Below are 16,182 nucleotides of genomic sequence, written 5' to 3' on the forward strand. Positions count from 1 at the left end.
AAGACAAATGGACACTCACGTCATTGTTGGCTTCACAGTCCATCTCACAGACACGATTTGGTCCACACTGACACAAACAGAAGAAAGGACACGAGTATAAATCGAGGGAACAAAAGAGGGACTTGTGAATGTCCCACAGTCGTATGGTGTTCCACAGGGTTCAATTTTGTGGCCCCTGTATGGGGCCATTATTGTGCCAAAACTATTTACAAATGCGTATTTCGATCCACAAATACATAAAAAGGATTTGTATCGGGTATGATTCATTTGAAAAGGATGATGAGAACGATCGTCTAAGTACTTCCGAGTCATCTCGCTCGGAAAGTATCACAGACTTAAATATGATTGTGAATGCACTGTTCATAAATAAGTCCACAGTTATTATAGGAAAATAAATTTCCTCGGCAATGAGAATCAGAAGGGGCACCCTGTCTCCGAAAGACAAGTTTACAAACAAAAAAAACAATATTGTCTATGGCTTAGATTGCCGCCAAAAACTGACATATTATTGACACTAGCATCCCCTGGTGGTCGGAGCTACACACAAGTCTCCATACACGCTCAGTTACGCATTTGCAGATTTATGTCACACATTTGCGACTTCAGCCGCATATTTGTGGATTCTCGTTAAACACTTGTTACTTTGGTTACAGAAACAAATTCTTTTTACATTTTTTTTTTTTTTTTGGATCGAAATATGCATTTGTAAATAGTTTTGGTACAATAATGCCTCCATACTTCTGCTGTTTTCATTCTATTTGCTGCCTATGACTTACATCTTGAGAAAGCATGGTATTTCATTGCTAAATAAATAAATAAATAAAAAAAGTAAAAACAAAAAAAGTAAATGAAGTAAAATAATAAAGTTGAATTGAGTCTATCCCAGCAGGGATGACTCTGAACTGATTGTCAATCACAGGCCATACTGTATATAGACAAACAACCGTTCACTCCCATTTGTTTGCATATACCGTTTTACCTGAAATCTACCTAATTCCAATAAATTGCCATACCATATATCCCCAATTTATTCATATTTAACAACTAAACGGAGCCAAACAGGGTCTTCATTGATCGCACATTTGCTTACCGTGTTAGGGCCTTGGCGGTTGTCTGTGTGGTTGCTGGCAAGAATCTTGAACTTATCCACCCAGGCTTCCAGATCCAGTTTCACCCCGACGACTGCCAAATGAGCAAACACGCAAGTTACAGCGAGTATCTTCAAAAATGAAAGCCCCCGTCACGCGGGAACGCACCCGCCGGTTTGATCGTCTTCCCTCCGACTGTGATGTCCACCGCCGTGCTGACCAGGATCCCGATGGTGTCATTCTCCGGGTTGAGCAGCTCGTCTCTGGCTGCCAGATGAAGAAGAAAAAAGAAAAGTGAGTCAACAAAAAAGACCGGGCCCGGCGTGAGACGCCCCCCCGAGGAGCATCATTCACCTGTACGATAAGGCGCTCTGAAGATGTAGCCCTTGTTGTCGAGGCTGCGGCGGTAATAGCTGGCGTTAAACGGCTCGGGGTCTTCCTCCCAGCTTTCCGCAGCCCTGACATTTTTAAGAGAGCTGTAAATCTCCCCGCTACGAGGCCACTAGTGCCGCGCTCGTTCCTTATCGAGTGATTAGACTTTAAAAGGGAGGCATTAAAAACACAGCACACAGTCTTGATAAGAAGGAACTCTTACTTGTTGGGAAACACTCGTGTGATTCCTCCGTCTGTGGCAGCAAATACCGCCAGGAAACCGTACCTTAAAAATACAGAGCGATGGTCATATGACTAACTCATTTGCTCCCAATAACGTGTAAATAGGTTTAAAAAAAAAAAATGTTTTAAGTGTCCCAAAGACGTATTTATACGTTTTTTTTGTTTTTTTAATGCTCGAGTATACAGAAGGCTTTGATGCAGCCTCTCAACTGCAAGGAACGGTTGCAGAAATGGTAGTTATTACACAAACGGCCAGCAGGTGGCAGCAGAGCAAAGGAGATCAACCAGGGCCATGTAGAAAAAAAGCTAAATTACTTGCAATTTTAAATAGATTTGTAAAAACTGATGAAACTTAGCTCTCTTCTAAAGCTAATTGCTGCAAAACGGAAACAGCAAGAAACATACTTTTTTTTTTCCTGATGAAAGAAGAGACTTTAATCTTTCTTTTGATAGGTTCCATGCTTTTATAGCAATAGAACACAAAATTCTGTGGGCCTTGCAAAATCAGTCAAATTTAGTAAAATAGCCGGGAGCGAACGGGATTGCTTCCGTGAAAATGGCTGGGAGTGAATGAGTTCAAACTTGACTTTTTAATGGCATGTATACAAATTGTAAGGTCTGTGAAATGACACAACTAAGTAAATCTTTAGTTATTTGCCTGCTTGAGAAAGAGTCTGTGAAGGAGCCATTCTGCACTCACGTATTTAAGTCTTTGTTCTTCCACACCTTGTCCACCAGCTGCCTGATGATGCCCGTGTCCAGGATCAGGTTGTGAAGGAGCAAATTGTCGCCTGAACAGGGCAACACAACACAGCTGAATATTTGCATGCAAACGGAATAGCAACATGAGTATGAGGTGGCCAAGCTTATTGTTTCCTAAAATGGTAAGAGGACCCCAGTGGGCTTTGTTTAATTAGGTTTGGAAAACGACTGCACAGGTGATAATGGAATTTCAGGCTCTTGGCGCACAAAAACGATTTATTAGGATTAATTTTGTGTTTTTTTTTTTTTTTTGTCATTTGCATTAAGAGTAAAAAACAAACAACATTACCACCGTATCAACTGCACAAATGTGCCCAAAAAAAAATGCAGAGGCAACTAAAATGTTGCTAATCACAAACACAATACACCTGTTAGAATTTGCCCAATAATTCCAAATATTTTTCTTTTTTTTTTCCAGCAGTCTGGATGTCCTGTCACCAGTGTTAACTCGTGCTTAATCACGTTATAACTGTTCTAAGTTTGTCATACTCTTATTAATTGACATATAAATGAGAAAATATGGTTAACAAATACAAATGCGACTATCTTTTTTTTTTTTTTTTACCATTCATACAGTAATTTCATACATACAGTAATTTTACATCAATCCATCCATTTTCTTGACCGCTTATTCCTCACAAGGGTCGCGGGGGGTGCTGGAGCCTATCTCAGTAGGCTTTTGGGCACACACTGGACCGGTTGCCAGGCAATCGCAGGTAATTTTAAATTTGTTTTATAATTTAATTTTACAAGTAATTCACAAAGTTATTTCAAGTTAAAAGATATACTTAACAGTTATGAGGTAATTTTCTGCCACTAGATGGGATTAGTGTTTCATGCTGGACGTTGGTGACAGCAACAGTACAGTACGATTAGAGCAAAATCCATTTTCCATGACTTTTAATGACGCGCGGAAACCATGTAAGATGCCACAAGATGGTACCAAGGTCCTGTATAATAGGAAGGAAAGTACTACATCGTTTTTTTTTCTCACTATGTTTAAATGATACATCTTGACTGTCTCCCCATCCTCTGGAAATTGCTTAAACCGAAGCTGTTATCTCAGTGAAAAATACATTTATGCTGAAATAACTAGCAAAATCCAACTGACATTGCTTGGAGTCGGGCGTCACTTTCTCCATGAGGGCGATGAAGTTGAGCAGGAATTCCGTGTTGTTGCCTGACAACTCCAGATCGTTGCAGTATTCCCTGAGGAGCAAAAACCAAAATGCAAGACTGCTTAAACCTGCATGATGCATCCAATCCCAAGACAAATCATGCGGCATCACAGCATGCACGGAGTTGTTGTACTTGGGCACAGTGACGGTGAACTCTGATGATACCAAAACGACAATACAATGCAACACACATACACTTAGACACACACACAAACACACAAAATAAACACTCCTGGACGAGATGTAGCGTAATGACAACAAGGAGCGTTCCACACAAGCTGGCTACCTGGGAGCAATGAATATATGTCCTTCAGACTCAAAACTGTTTGGCAGCAGTGACTCAAAATCTGCAACAGAAAGGGGGAAGATTATCCGGGAAGCGGGATAAGGGGGGCCGGGGAAGTGAGGGACTTGCAGCTGTTCGGGGGACGGAGGGCGGGCGTACAACAACGGGACTTATACCATAGCAGCGTTGAGGAATCATGGGAAACATTAGCGTTTGCCAATATGGTGCCTTAAATCGAACCTGACCTGAATGGATGAACGTTTTTGTTTTTTAATCTTTGAAAAACAATAATAAATCAAAATTCACTGGGGGTGTGTTTAGGATGTCTGAGAAGTGACTTGACTCGGCGTGGCGTCAGGAAGCGACTTCTCAGACCCACTCCAGGTTGCAGCGTGCTGTAAAAAGGTCAGGCAGGCATCAACGTGGCCAACTGTTGCAAGGGGTCCTGATGGAGGTGGTCGCCCCTCAGACTGCCAGGGCGGGCGGGGGGCTCGGAGAGACACATAATCGCAGGAGTTGCATTGCATTGTGAAGGGCATGTTGACGGGCAACGCTGACGAAAAGTCGACAAATTTCATCTGGTGTTGTGCTTCAGATCAACCAATGGGGCGCCCAGGTAGTCTCCGCCCACAATGCCGCGCACCATCCTGGGTCGGGGTTCGCTTAGGAAAGCGTTGGGCCGTGCGCCTGGCGGTCTGAGGGGTGAGTAAAGGGGTGTGGCAGAGGGGGTGACGGGGACAAGCTGATGGAGACGGGGATTGTAGAGAGGGACGACACAGGAGGTCGCTGCGCTGGGTTGACACCTGAGGGAGGGGCCTGAAGGTGGGGGGGTGGACACAGCTCAAATGAACGACACTCCAGTGTAACTTGCAGAGTCATGCTAATGCGAAAGGTAACATTGGAATTTGCCCAAAGTGCGGCTGTTTCAAACCAAAATGGCTGACTTCCTGTTCAATTTCAGGTAAAGGTCATTGAGACTTTTTCGTACGTGGGCACTCAATTTCATGAAGATTGGTAACATTCATTTCAGGGCAAATGTTTTTCGGTCGTCAGAGCATTGAATCAATTGCAACTGGACTGTTCTGGAAATATTTTTAGCTTTGGGGTGGTTGACTTCAGGATTCTTAAAATACACCGATTTTCACTAAATTACTAGTGCTGTCAAAGTTAAAGCGTTAAGTAATTAATTAATCACTAAAAAAATTATCGCATTAATCATTGCATTACCACAGATTAATCACACTATTAATTTTGACCGCAGGTGATCCTTTTTAGCTGACAGCGGATGGTTACGTTAAAGGTTGCGGTTGGGGTTTGAGCAATAAACATAACTACATGCATTAAATTAAAGCATTTAATAAATGTTTACATATGCCGTAGGTCATTTATTCCCATTTTAAATTATGCAAATAATTAATTGATGAGAGAAAGCAGGATGAGCGTGTGCAGTGGATCTAAATTTTTGAAGATGTCCTTGGAACAGTAAATGTCGAAAAAATTAACACATAACAGGTGCGCTTCAAATTTAGCGGGCAAAACATGTTGGGGAAAATAAAGCCTTTTTAAGTCAGCGATTAATTGTGATTAATCAAAATTCTAAGATGTGATTAATCTGATTAAAAAATTTGATCGTTTGACAGCTCTATAAATTACACAAGTGATTTTAAGCAGTGCGTGGTTCTTGGACTGTAAACATGCTCAGTTTAAGTTAATAAACTAACAATAGAAATACCTCTTGGTATGATGCTCTACATTTAAAAGTGAGAATTATTATATTTATAAAGGCAGTATTAATTATACAGCAGTTGTCATGGATATATCAAACTGTTCCGTGGTACCTAACAACCTGTCTAACATTGGACTTAAGTACTGTTTGTACGTTTGCAGAGATCAACAATGGATCTAGCTGTTGTATCGCTAATTCGTGGGCCTTGATATGAGAATGAACATTAACAGATTAGTGACACAGCAAGAAATAGGCAGGCAGGTAATGGAAGAGAGGATGCAGAGAAGAGGCGAAAGACGGACAGGAGGAAAGGAACCATCCACAGACGGATTATGAACATCTGTCTTCCCGTTCGGTGCGTCTGCGGCAGAGGTGAACTGAGCCTTTATCATGTTAAGGAAGGTTGAGGTTGAAAGGAGGGGAAAGAGGGTCCTGGAGGCAAAGACGGGCAGGCAGACAAGGGGAGCCAGGGTTAGGGTGAAGTTAGGAGGGAGGTGGTAGTGGTGGTGGGGGGTTGGGTCAGAATGAGGGAGGAAGCGGTAGGCAGGAGGAGGAGGAGGAAGTCAAGGGATAGGGAACGTGGACCAAGATGGGAGTATACTTGCCCTGGATGTATGACACTGTGTGGATCCATCAGAGAAGGAGCAAGAAAAGAAACAGGGGGTCGGGTGGGAAGGGGTTTTGGGGGGAGGGGGAGGGGGGTCACAAACAATATTTTATTCAATTTATTGCTTGAATAAAAATATTGTGTTTTTGAAAAAAAAAAGAAAAAAAGAAAGAAACCATTGAAATCAAACGAGACGAGTAAAGCGGGATACACACATATTGATAATCGGGCCAATTTTAACATTTACGATCAGCAGCAACACGATTATTGGATGTCTGGAAGATTATCCTGATCGATTTAACTGTGGTTTCAGGTGAGTAAGAAAAAAGAAGGCAAAAATGTTCTTTGCAACAATGTTTTGTATGTTCCCACACTAGTCTAAACACAGTACTGTGATTAATATTGCTTTTGTGGAATAAGGATTATGCCCAATATTTCATTCATTTTCTTCCATCTCAGTGGGCGGCCATTTTTTTTTTTTTTTTTGCTTGAACATCCGTCAGCTATCGACTGAAAGTGATGTCACTTTCAACTGTCCTCGCGCTCACTTTGCTAATGTTGTGAGACCAAACCCAGAAAACAGGTGACGTTCGCAATGCGAGCCCGAAGGCACGTTGACGTTACGTTTACTCAAAAGCAGAGGACAGTATTGGCCTGAATGGCCAAATTGATCAAATGGATGAATTAATCTGCTTAATTCTTACCTCACTAACACAATATTAATATGAATACAGTCTTTAAACTAGGAGGGGGGCACATACAGCATACTTGATAAGAAAATGTTTACAATTGGTTGTCCTTTAATTTAACTCATTGACTGCCATTGACGGAAAAAGACGTCAAATAATGCATTTTTTCTGGCCTGGCAGTGAATGTGTTAAACACAATGTGCCAATATATTTTGTGATTATATTGCAGCATCCTTTTTTCCTTTTTTCTTTTTTTAAGGCACATTTTGCTTAGAAATCCGTCAATTTTGGTTACATCTCATCTTAACTCATTGACTGCCATTGACGGAAAAAGACGTCAAATAATGCATTTTTGCTGGGCTGGCAGTGAATGTGTTAAGAGTGATTTTTTTTTTTGTTCTCTCTGAACTGCTCGCAAAATATCAGAGAATCGTAATTGTTAAACGTTATAGTTACTCGATAAGCTAACATTAGCCTAGCATCTACCATTTCTTCTTCTACTACACTTTATCATTTGGCCCATCATTTCAACATTTCCGCTGCCTTACAATCAAAGATAATTATTGAATTTATCTTACAGATTACTCAGACAAATGATCATGTGGTGTGGGGGTGTGCCAAGAGTATTTTTTTTCTTTCCCGATCCTCTCTAAAAATATTCAGGGTAATATTTACGATAGGAAATCTGTTTTTCTGCGGATTTTCCATGTTGTGTACAATAACATAGTTGTTTAGTGGAGGTGGCTCACGATTGGTGGAGATCTTTATCACACAAAAAAATGCTGATTTTATTCCCCTCAAGGTAATCGATGACGATACTAAAAATTGATATGCGTGTACCCCGCTGAAAAGAAATAAAGACCAAACATCTTATTTGCTGGAGCAAATGAGAAAGACAGAAAAAAAAGAGACAATTATTGTGGGAAAATATCAAGAGGAAGTACAACAAAGAAAGAATGAGAAGGACAACAACGTGTCCCCATTCGGAGCCACAAAACCCAAACTCCCACACATGAGCAAGCCCGGCACTCGGGCCTTGTGGGAGTTTATGTGCTGAATGATTCCAAAGCTCACACGCAGTACACAAAGTCACACATACAACAGAAGGGAAAGAAAATCATAGAAGGCATCATAAGGAGGTGAAAAGCATGCGTGTTTTCACAATTTCCCCCCAAAACACACACGCTTCAGAATCATTTCTCGGTGGAGAAGAGGCGAGAGCATTTGGCAAAGAAATAATAATAAAATAATAGCACAAAATCACCATTATTTTCACCGGCATCCCATCGCTTTCACCTTTCTGACTCTTCAGTTTGTTTTTTTCTTCAGCCGGAGCGAAGAAAAAACATCACTGTTTTTTTGTTTGTTTGTTTTTTTTACAGCACAGCATGGAGACAGGAGGAGGAGGGAGGAGGAAGGAGGGATACTCAGATTGGATCCAGCCTATCAAGGAGCACCGAGAGGAAGAGGAGGAAAAGGAGGAAGAGGGAGAAAAAGGCGAGTCGCTCCGTTCCCTAAGATGATGTTGGAGAACCCCGGGGATAAAAGGCCGACGTGAAGGAGAGAGAGAGAGAGCGGAAAGGAGAGAGAGCGAGAGACAGAGGTGGTCCGGCCTTGTGGCGCAAAGGTACTTACACTGCACCTGCAGGATCTGGTCGCTAAGGTTGGCTTTGATGTGGCTCTCGCTATATGTGGGCAATACCAACCCTAGACTGAGATAGTAAGGCAGACGCACAAACATTAGGAACACAACAATGTAAGTGCAGATACACTGTGGGACAAAATATGGACAAAAGTATTGGGACACCTGACAAGTAATTCATCCACTTTCTATACTACCGCTCATCCTCATTAACTCATTTGCTCCCAATAACGTGTAAATACATTTTTTTGTGTCTCAAAGACGTATTTATATGTTTTTTTTTGTTTTTTTTATGCTAGAGCATACATAAGGCTTTGATGCAGCCTCTCAACTGCAAAGAACGGTTGCAGAAATGGTAGTCATTACACAAACGGCCAGCAGGTGGCAGCAGAGCAAAGGAGATCAACCAGAGCCATCTAGAAAAAAAGCTCAATTACTTACAATTTTAAATAATTTGTGAAAACTGATGAAACTAAGCTCTCTTCTAATGCTAATTGCTGCAAAACGGAAACAGATAGAAACATACTATTCCATTTATGTCCAACCGAACAAGATTTCACACAAAGTACATTATTGATTTAAATTGAGATGATATCATCATTTCAGTATTGTGACAAACATTTGGTAGTGTTCCATGCGATTTTTATGAAGTAAACTGTGTTCCTTGGCACAATAAAGGTTGGGGAAACGCTGCTAGAAATTGGGGCCTCACATCCCCTTTTTTTTTTTTTTTTTTTTTTTTTTTTAGATTCGGCTCTCAACATGTAGCCACCCCATTACTGCCCCTAATCGTCACAGTAACAATATCTGTACTCAGCTTTGGCCTTGCAGCAGAGGGGGGGCTCATTTGCATGAGACAGAACTCCCCCTGCCACCTCCAATTCCAAAGGTCAGTTCAAATCAATCTACCTGTAGTCTGTGCCCTCCACCGGCGTCCACGTGTACGTTCGCAAGGCCTCGTCGATGTACCTCTGCGGATAGCCACAACACAGGGTCACACATTATCACATACAACCTCCCCCCTGCTATTTTGAAACATGACTGATTCTCAGTGTTTTGATGACTTGCCTCATCAACCGACTTAATGAGCGTCTTGATTTTCCTCTGCCCAGATTTGCCATCAATCATTTGTCTCCGGATCTGAGGAGAAATTGAGAGAGAGCTAGAAGGACATTCTTAAAGCAAGCCCCAACTATAACAAACTAAAAAAAATAGTACTATAAATGGGCCAACATATATACTAGCTTTACAATGAACCTTTGACCGAGCAAAAATCTGTGAATAATTGACACGCCATTAACATTTTGATGGATATACGACGATTTCAGGTTACGAACGACGCCCAATCAATGTTCTTACCTCCTCCTTGTTGCTGTCTTCCAGTTCTGCATCGAGAAAATCCAGCGTGACGGGCTCCCTAAAGTTGATGTTCTGCTCAAGAGCACAGACGTGTATAAATAAAAACAACGACCAATCTAGCTTTAGCACTTCCATAGACGCACACACACCATCGGTCGCAGGTTGGGGTGTAGCAGCACGTAACCGTTTGGATCGGTCGCAAAGGTGTAACCATTGGCGCCGAGCTGCGTGACAAAAACAAAAAACAAAAACAAAAACAGGGAGGTGATGAGGTCATTTTGGACGAATTTTGCAAGTAGTGTAAAGTGTTTTGTGTCCATGATGCTCACTCTATACGTGGGCGTCTTCTTTTTGATCTCGTTGATTGCGATGTCCACGCCCATGACTCCAAGGATGAGCTGGTTCTGTATAGGGGACAACACACGCAGCATTACGCTGAGCCTGAAGAAGCTCTTGCAAGTTATCACTATGGGCCGCTATCTGATTAGCACCTACTTTCGCTCTTATCGCGTCTATCCGTTCCGCTGCTTTACGCCCCGGTGATAAGCTCAAAGTAAATACTGGGCTTAAGGATGCTGAAAGACGGATCCAAAGTGCTGTCTGGGTGACAATGGTTGTTTGTAATGCCAGTGTCCACCTCTGGGGGGTGCTGTTGGCCTGAAGCGACGCAACTGTTGACACCAATGGCTGACTATGGTCAATATACAACTAAGGATGCATTTACACTATGGATCTTAGTGGCTAATTATGATTTAATCGGGGGAAAAAAGAACTGATCATTTAGTTATTTGTGTAATAAAAAAGGCATTACCCCCCCCCCCCCCCATTTCAATTTTAGGCTTAAATCAGAACCACAAAATTGAAAAACAAACAAGACTGAATTTGATTTTAATACTTGGTAATCATCATTCGTAAGGCTGTGCACTTGTTAGGTAGGAAGGAAGGAAGGTTGTATGGCACGAAGATAGGAAGGAAGGAAGGAAGGAAGGAAGGAGAGAAGCAAGCAAAGGAAGAAGCAAGGAAGGAAGGAAGGAAGGAAGGAAGGAGAGAAGCAAGCAAAGGAAGAAGCAAGGAAGGAAGGAAGGAAGGAAGGAAGGAAGGAAGGAAGGAAGGAGAGAAGCAAGCAAAGGAAGAAGCAAGGAAGGAAGGAAGGAAGGAAGGAAGGAGAGAAGCAAGCAAAGGAAGAAGCAAGGAAGGAAGGAAGGAAGGAAGGTATGGCACGAAGATAGGTGGAAGGAAGGAAGGAAGGAAGGTTGTATGGCACGAAGATAGATGGAAGGAAGGAAGGAAGGAAGGAAGGAAGGAAGGAAGGAAGGAAGGAAGGAAGGAAGGAGAGAAGCAAGCAAAGGAAGAAGCAAGGAAGGAAGGAAGGAAGGTATGGCACGAAGATAGGTGGAAGGGTGGAAGGAAGGAAGGAAGGAAGGAAGGAAGGAAGGAAGGTTGTATGGCACGAGGATAGGTGGAAGGAAGGAAGGAAGGAAGGAAGGAAGGAAGGAAGGAAGGATGGAAGGAAGGAAGGAAGTGCAAAAAAGAAATTGTACAAAAAAGGACAAAAAGAAACCAATAAGGAAGGAAGGAAGGACGGAAGGAAGGAAGGAAGGAAGGAAGGAAGGAAGGAAGGAAGGTAGGAAGGAAAGAAGGAAGGAAAGAAGCAAGGAAGGAAGGAACAAAGGAAGGACAGTAGGTCAAAAGGAAGAGAGAAAATAACATAGGAAGAAAGGCAGTGTGGATGGTATGGTGGATAGGGAGAAGAAGGGAGGTAGCAAGGTAGTTGGGTAGGAAGGAAGGAAGTTCGCTAAGAAGGTAGGTAAGTTGGAAGGTAGAAGAAAGTTAGGAAACACATTTGCATACTTGCAACTACACTCATGTCGCGTACCTGCGCGCTTGTTCGATCAGCAGTCAGGTTGAAGACCGGCATAGTCCCCGTGATGACCAGGCCCAAACCCTAAAGCAACAAAAAACACCACCATCAACAAGCGCCTTCACTCATCTTAAGATTCTCTCTTTGTGTTTTCCCCTCACCAAAGCATCCTGGTAGACGTTGGTCCACTGCACCTGCTTGGCTTTGGACCCGGCCAGCACCATGGGTCGTCCCAGGACATCCAGGTACTCCTGAGAGCACACGGCAAACACACATGCTTGACTTTTATACAGCTGGTCTCGTGTTAAAACAAGAAAGCCTTCAAAAAGTCCTTCTCTCTTGGTGGCCACATAAAGTAGTCGGTCCTCGGCGAGCCACTCAAGGCTACAGTTCATCATTATGAAGGAGCTATTAAAAACACATTAAGGGGCGTCAAAGGCGCGATGTGCAAACAGGGCCATTTCCCCTCCAGGCTCGAATGTCAACGCTGGCATTGTGACAAAACGTCTCACGGCGATTGTAGATTGGGGTGAGGTGTTAAGAATACAAATAATAGGTCACATGCTGAGATTTCTTTTTTTTTTTTTTTTTTTTTTAACAACCTCATTCATTCAAGCCCAGTTTGTTTGTTTTTCTCTCTCAATTTGCTGTTATCCTTTATTATCATAGTGAATTAAATGAATGAATAAAGTTACAACCACACATACCATTAAATTGTGGATGCTATTAAATCCAGGTTCAAAAGTATGCTCTTTTCCCATACCATATGATTAAGGTCCTTCAAAGCATTTTCAAAATCATGTTTTCCAAAATCTTGTCCTTGCACCGTATACGCTATTTTAATCATTCTAGTAAGCTACTTTTTATTTTATTACATTTATAAGGCAACTAAACTCTTATTGAGCTGTACTGCTGTAACCTCACTGGAAACAGAAAAGCTGTCATAAGCTTGACAGCTACCAAATAAAACAAATGTATTAAATTAATTCCATTAAGTATTATACATTATGGAGCGCATATTACACATTTTAATTTTTCAAAAAAAAGTAAATAAAAAAAAGTCATCTTGTGACCGTTGTTATGGTGTAATTATGCCACCAGTTTAAAAATACATAAATACAAATAAAATACGTTTTGTTTTTCAAATACAAGAGTCAAGACAGTTATAGGGAGAACAAAATGAACAGAGAGAATAGCCAAATCTTGCTCTTTTTGATGAATTTACAGGGGGACGATTTTGGATAAAACGCACATTAATCACAGGATAAAACGAGCCTATTACTGTACAATTCAATACATCCCATAGACAAGATAATGAAACTATAATTGACTATTTAGTATTTTAAGAAGATGGATGGATGGATGGATGGATGGATGTTTTTTACGCCATACAAGCATCAATTAATACCTCCCTGACAGCGTCAATCATAAGCATTATTCTCTTTGTAAAAAGACAGCATTCTTGTTGCGATCTTTTCCCGAGTAGACTTCCTGGCGTGATGGAAGCTATTACGGAGATAATGGCCTTTAATCGCCAAGCTGGGCTGCTGTGACTTTATACGGCTCTGGCTCCTTTGCGCCACAAATTTGTGCTCGCTACCGTTTTTTTTTTATGTGCCCTAGATTGTTCTAGCCAGGCGTAAAATTTCCCCTATATCCCGTGAAAAGGTCTGGCTGTCACTATCCTGATGGAATATCTCCCCGTGGCGCGTTTAAGCGGACTTTTATCGAGCTAATAATAGAATAGGTTACGCCTGTCGGCGTCTGGCGCTTCGGCCGATGGAAGCGTACAGTCAGGAAGCCTGACGCCGACGCGGACGTGCGCTCGGACACGACGCCACCACGCGTGTATTTCAAGGGTATGTGCTCAAAGGTCAAAATTTACAATCATGTTTCATTTTGTTTGCATTCATTGTATTGTTGGTACATTTTATTCAATACATTATTTATAAAGAGTATAGTTTGGTTCGATTCGAGCCAGAGTATTGTTATATTCTCTACGTGTGTTGCTTCACAAACTGTTCATATTCAGATATCCTTTGCTTAAAGGGTTAACCGCTTGCTCCTCACAAGGGGTGCGGGGGTGCTGGAGCCTATCCCAGCTGGCTTCGGGCAGTAGGCGGGGCACACCCTGAACTGATTGCCAGCCAATCCAGGGCACACGGAGACAAACAATCACTCCTCACAAGCACACCTTGGGACAATTTGAAGCGCCCAATTAATCTGCCATGCATGTCTTTGGAATGTGGGAGGAGACTGGAGTACCCGGAGAAGACCCACGTGGGCACGGGGAGAACATGCAAACTCCACCCAGTGAGCCACCGTGCCACCCAGTATAACACAGACAAATTGATATACTGGCTGTACCGTACATGAAGACGGTCAGAATCCCAATGAGCTGTAATAATATGTTTTTTTGTGTGTTTTTTTGCAGAGGATAAAGAATATATGCCTATGAAAATTGTTATATTGTCTGTCTTATCGTTTTCACACTTTCTGTCACAATAGACACGTGCACCAAATTCTTTGTTGATTGGTCGTAGTATTTTTTTTGTTCAACTTCATGAAAATTCCCAAAATGGTGGAGCGTTTGATGTCAGCCCACAATAGATGTTGTATGAAAAAAAGGCTTGGCAATTTAGTGTCACCTGTCTATCTAGGATACCGGCATCTGATTGGGTCTCATTTGGCTGAATTTCTTAGTGGAGGATGGTCAAAGTATGTAGTACGTAAATTAAGTTAAGTAGTATGTAGGGCTGTTTATTTGTGGGAATAATAATAAACACAGCGATTCCAAGATTAAGATCAATCTTTGAGCCGTCTGTCATTGCTGACAGCGTCTTGTTGGAACTCCTGTGGCTCTGAAGGGGCAGAAAAAAAAAAAGAAAAAAAGTGTGCAATGAGCGTCTCCGCAGGGCCTCCGTAAGCTTGCCATGCCTCAAGCAAAGCAACAGGGAACCCACGGCGTAGTGAAAGAAAAGATTCTCATCGAAGAGAAGTCAAAGCCTAATTCATGTGAAACACCGTAACTTCCCTTGTAAAGTCATCCACCTGAGAAGATTTTGCGTTATAAAGCGCCCGAGGCATATCAACGCGTCGTAACCGTTGAGGAAAATGGAGAATAAATGAGCCTCTTCAAAAGTCATCTTCATTCATTTTCATAAAGTTGTTGTAATCTCGTACAGCTCACCTGGGTGTTGATTCGGATGGCTCCGATGGATGGGATTTCAAAGTAGTAACCTGAAAATAAAAGAGGACGTATCATATCATATATCACGCAGTAAGATCAACCACATTGTAAAGTCACAGTTTCATTTCATTGGGTTGAATTCCGTTTTTAGCCCAGCTAGGTCTATTTGTACACACATAACAATAATCTGTTTTAAAGGAAAAATATACTTTGATATGCCATTCAAGTCAGCAAAGGCCCAGTAATCGGATGCCTCGAAAAGATGAGCCTAAAATTTCCCTCTCGGATCTGATCTCAAAACAGTTAGGACCTATAATTGTAATTGTTAACGAGGGTTAATACTTAGAGGCTATTGGATGGGAAAAAAAAAATTCTTCTGGCATGTATACACAAATTTTCTACTCAAGTTTAGTTTTACCATCAGCATAAATCAGTGTTGCCCAAACTATTTCATTTTATTTTTTTGCAGCTCGCAACTATGAAACAAGTTTAATCCATAATGTTGTCCGTATTATTAGACACGGAATGACGTCATCCCGTGCGGATGACGCGCGACGGCACGGCTGACCTCGCCGAACTCATGCTCGCGGGCCCTCCCACTGGCGCCTGATTAGAAATGGAGGAGGGCGAGCGCCCGGGTCAACGAGCGTGCCTCTCGCCGAGTTATTAAAGCGCCGCCGATGTTTATACAAAGAGGCGCGAAACGGCAGACGGCATCAACTGCATTTTAAATGGTCAGAGATGACGCTCGTTAGTTTTGACACGGGGGCGAACTTTGCCCACGTTGCTCCAAGCTGCTCCAAGCATACAATGAGACACACACACACAACGCACACACACGAGATACTGTTCGTGACTGTGAGCAGTCTATACAGCAGATATAAAAAGTCTACACACCCCTGTTCAAAATGCTAGGTTTCTGTGATCTCACATTTTCCATCCTTGATGTGACCTTTAACCTTTACAACTCAATTGAAAACGTTTTTTTCCGATCTTTTCAAGTGGGGAGTAAAAAGTAAACAACTGAAACAAGGTTGTTGCATAAGTGTGCACACCCTATTATACTGGAATTTGTGATGTGGCAATGTTGAGAATTAACCAATCACAATCAATTTAATGTTAAATGGGAGTCAGCACATGTTCTAATACAGTTGTCCCCCAACACCAGGCCGCTTTGGA

General features: G+C 42.0%; 1 protein-coding gene across 3 annotated transcripts in view; it reads right to left on the reverse strand.

Moving 5' to 3' along the window:
• Nucleotides 1–16,182, reverse strand: part of cacna2d2a (calcium channel, voltage-dependent, alpha 2/delta subunit 2a) — a 169,160-nt gene that overhangs the window by 7,421 nt on the left and 145,557 nt on the right. For 2 of the 3 annotated variants that reach the window (XM_077530815.1, XM_077530817.1), the window contains 18 exons: nucleotides 15,004–15,053; nucleotides 11,975–12,064; nucleotides 11,829–11,897; nucleotides 10,282–10,356; nucleotides 10,102–10,176; nucleotides 9,953–10,024; nucleotides 9,662–9,733; nucleotides 9,503–9,564; nucleotides 8,587–8,663; nucleotides 6,261–6,275; nucleotides 3,930–3,990; nucleotides 3,577–3,674; nucleotides 2,404–2,494; nucleotides 1,684–1,746; nucleotides 1,443–1,546; nucleotides 1,257–1,355; nucleotides 1,091–1,182; nucleotides 20–67 (listed from right to left, as the gene is read on the reverse strand). In XM_077530815.1, coding sequence (XP_077386941.1) covers nucleotides 20–67; nucleotides 1,091–1,182; nucleotides 1,257–1,355; nucleotides 1,443–1,546; nucleotides 1,684–1,746; nucleotides 2,404–2,494; nucleotides 3,577–3,674; nucleotides 3,930–3,990; nucleotides 6,261–6,275; nucleotides 8,587–8,663; nucleotides 9,503–9,564; nucleotides 9,662–9,733; nucleotides 9,953–10,024; nucleotides 10,102–10,176; nucleotides 10,282–10,356; nucleotides 11,829–11,897; nucleotides 11,975–12,064; nucleotides 15,004–15,053 — 1,313 coding nt within the window. The remainder of the gene's footprint in view (nucleotides 1–19; nucleotides 68–1,090; nucleotides 1,183–1,256; nucleotides 1,356–1,442; nucleotides 1,547–1,683; nucleotides 1,747–2,403; nucleotides 2,495–3,576; nucleotides 3,675–3,929; nucleotides 3,991–6,260; nucleotides 6,276–8,586; nucleotides 8,664–9,502; nucleotides 9,565–9,661; nucleotides 9,734–9,952; nucleotides 10,025–10,101; nucleotides 10,177–10,281; nucleotides 10,357–11,828; nucleotides 11,898–11,974; nucleotides 12,065–15,003; nucleotides 15,054–16,182) is intronic. The other variant, XM_077530816.1, reaches the window with a different exon arrangement.

Source organism: Festucalex cinctus, chromosome 8 (assembly GCF_051991245.1).
Source record: "Festucalex cinctus isolate MCC-2025b chromosome 8, RoL_Fcin_1.0, whole genome shotgun sequence".
NCBI classification, from domain to species: domain Eukaryota; kingdom Metazoa; phylum Chordata; class Actinopteri; order Syngnathiformes; family Syngnathidae; genus Festucalex; species Festucalex cinctus.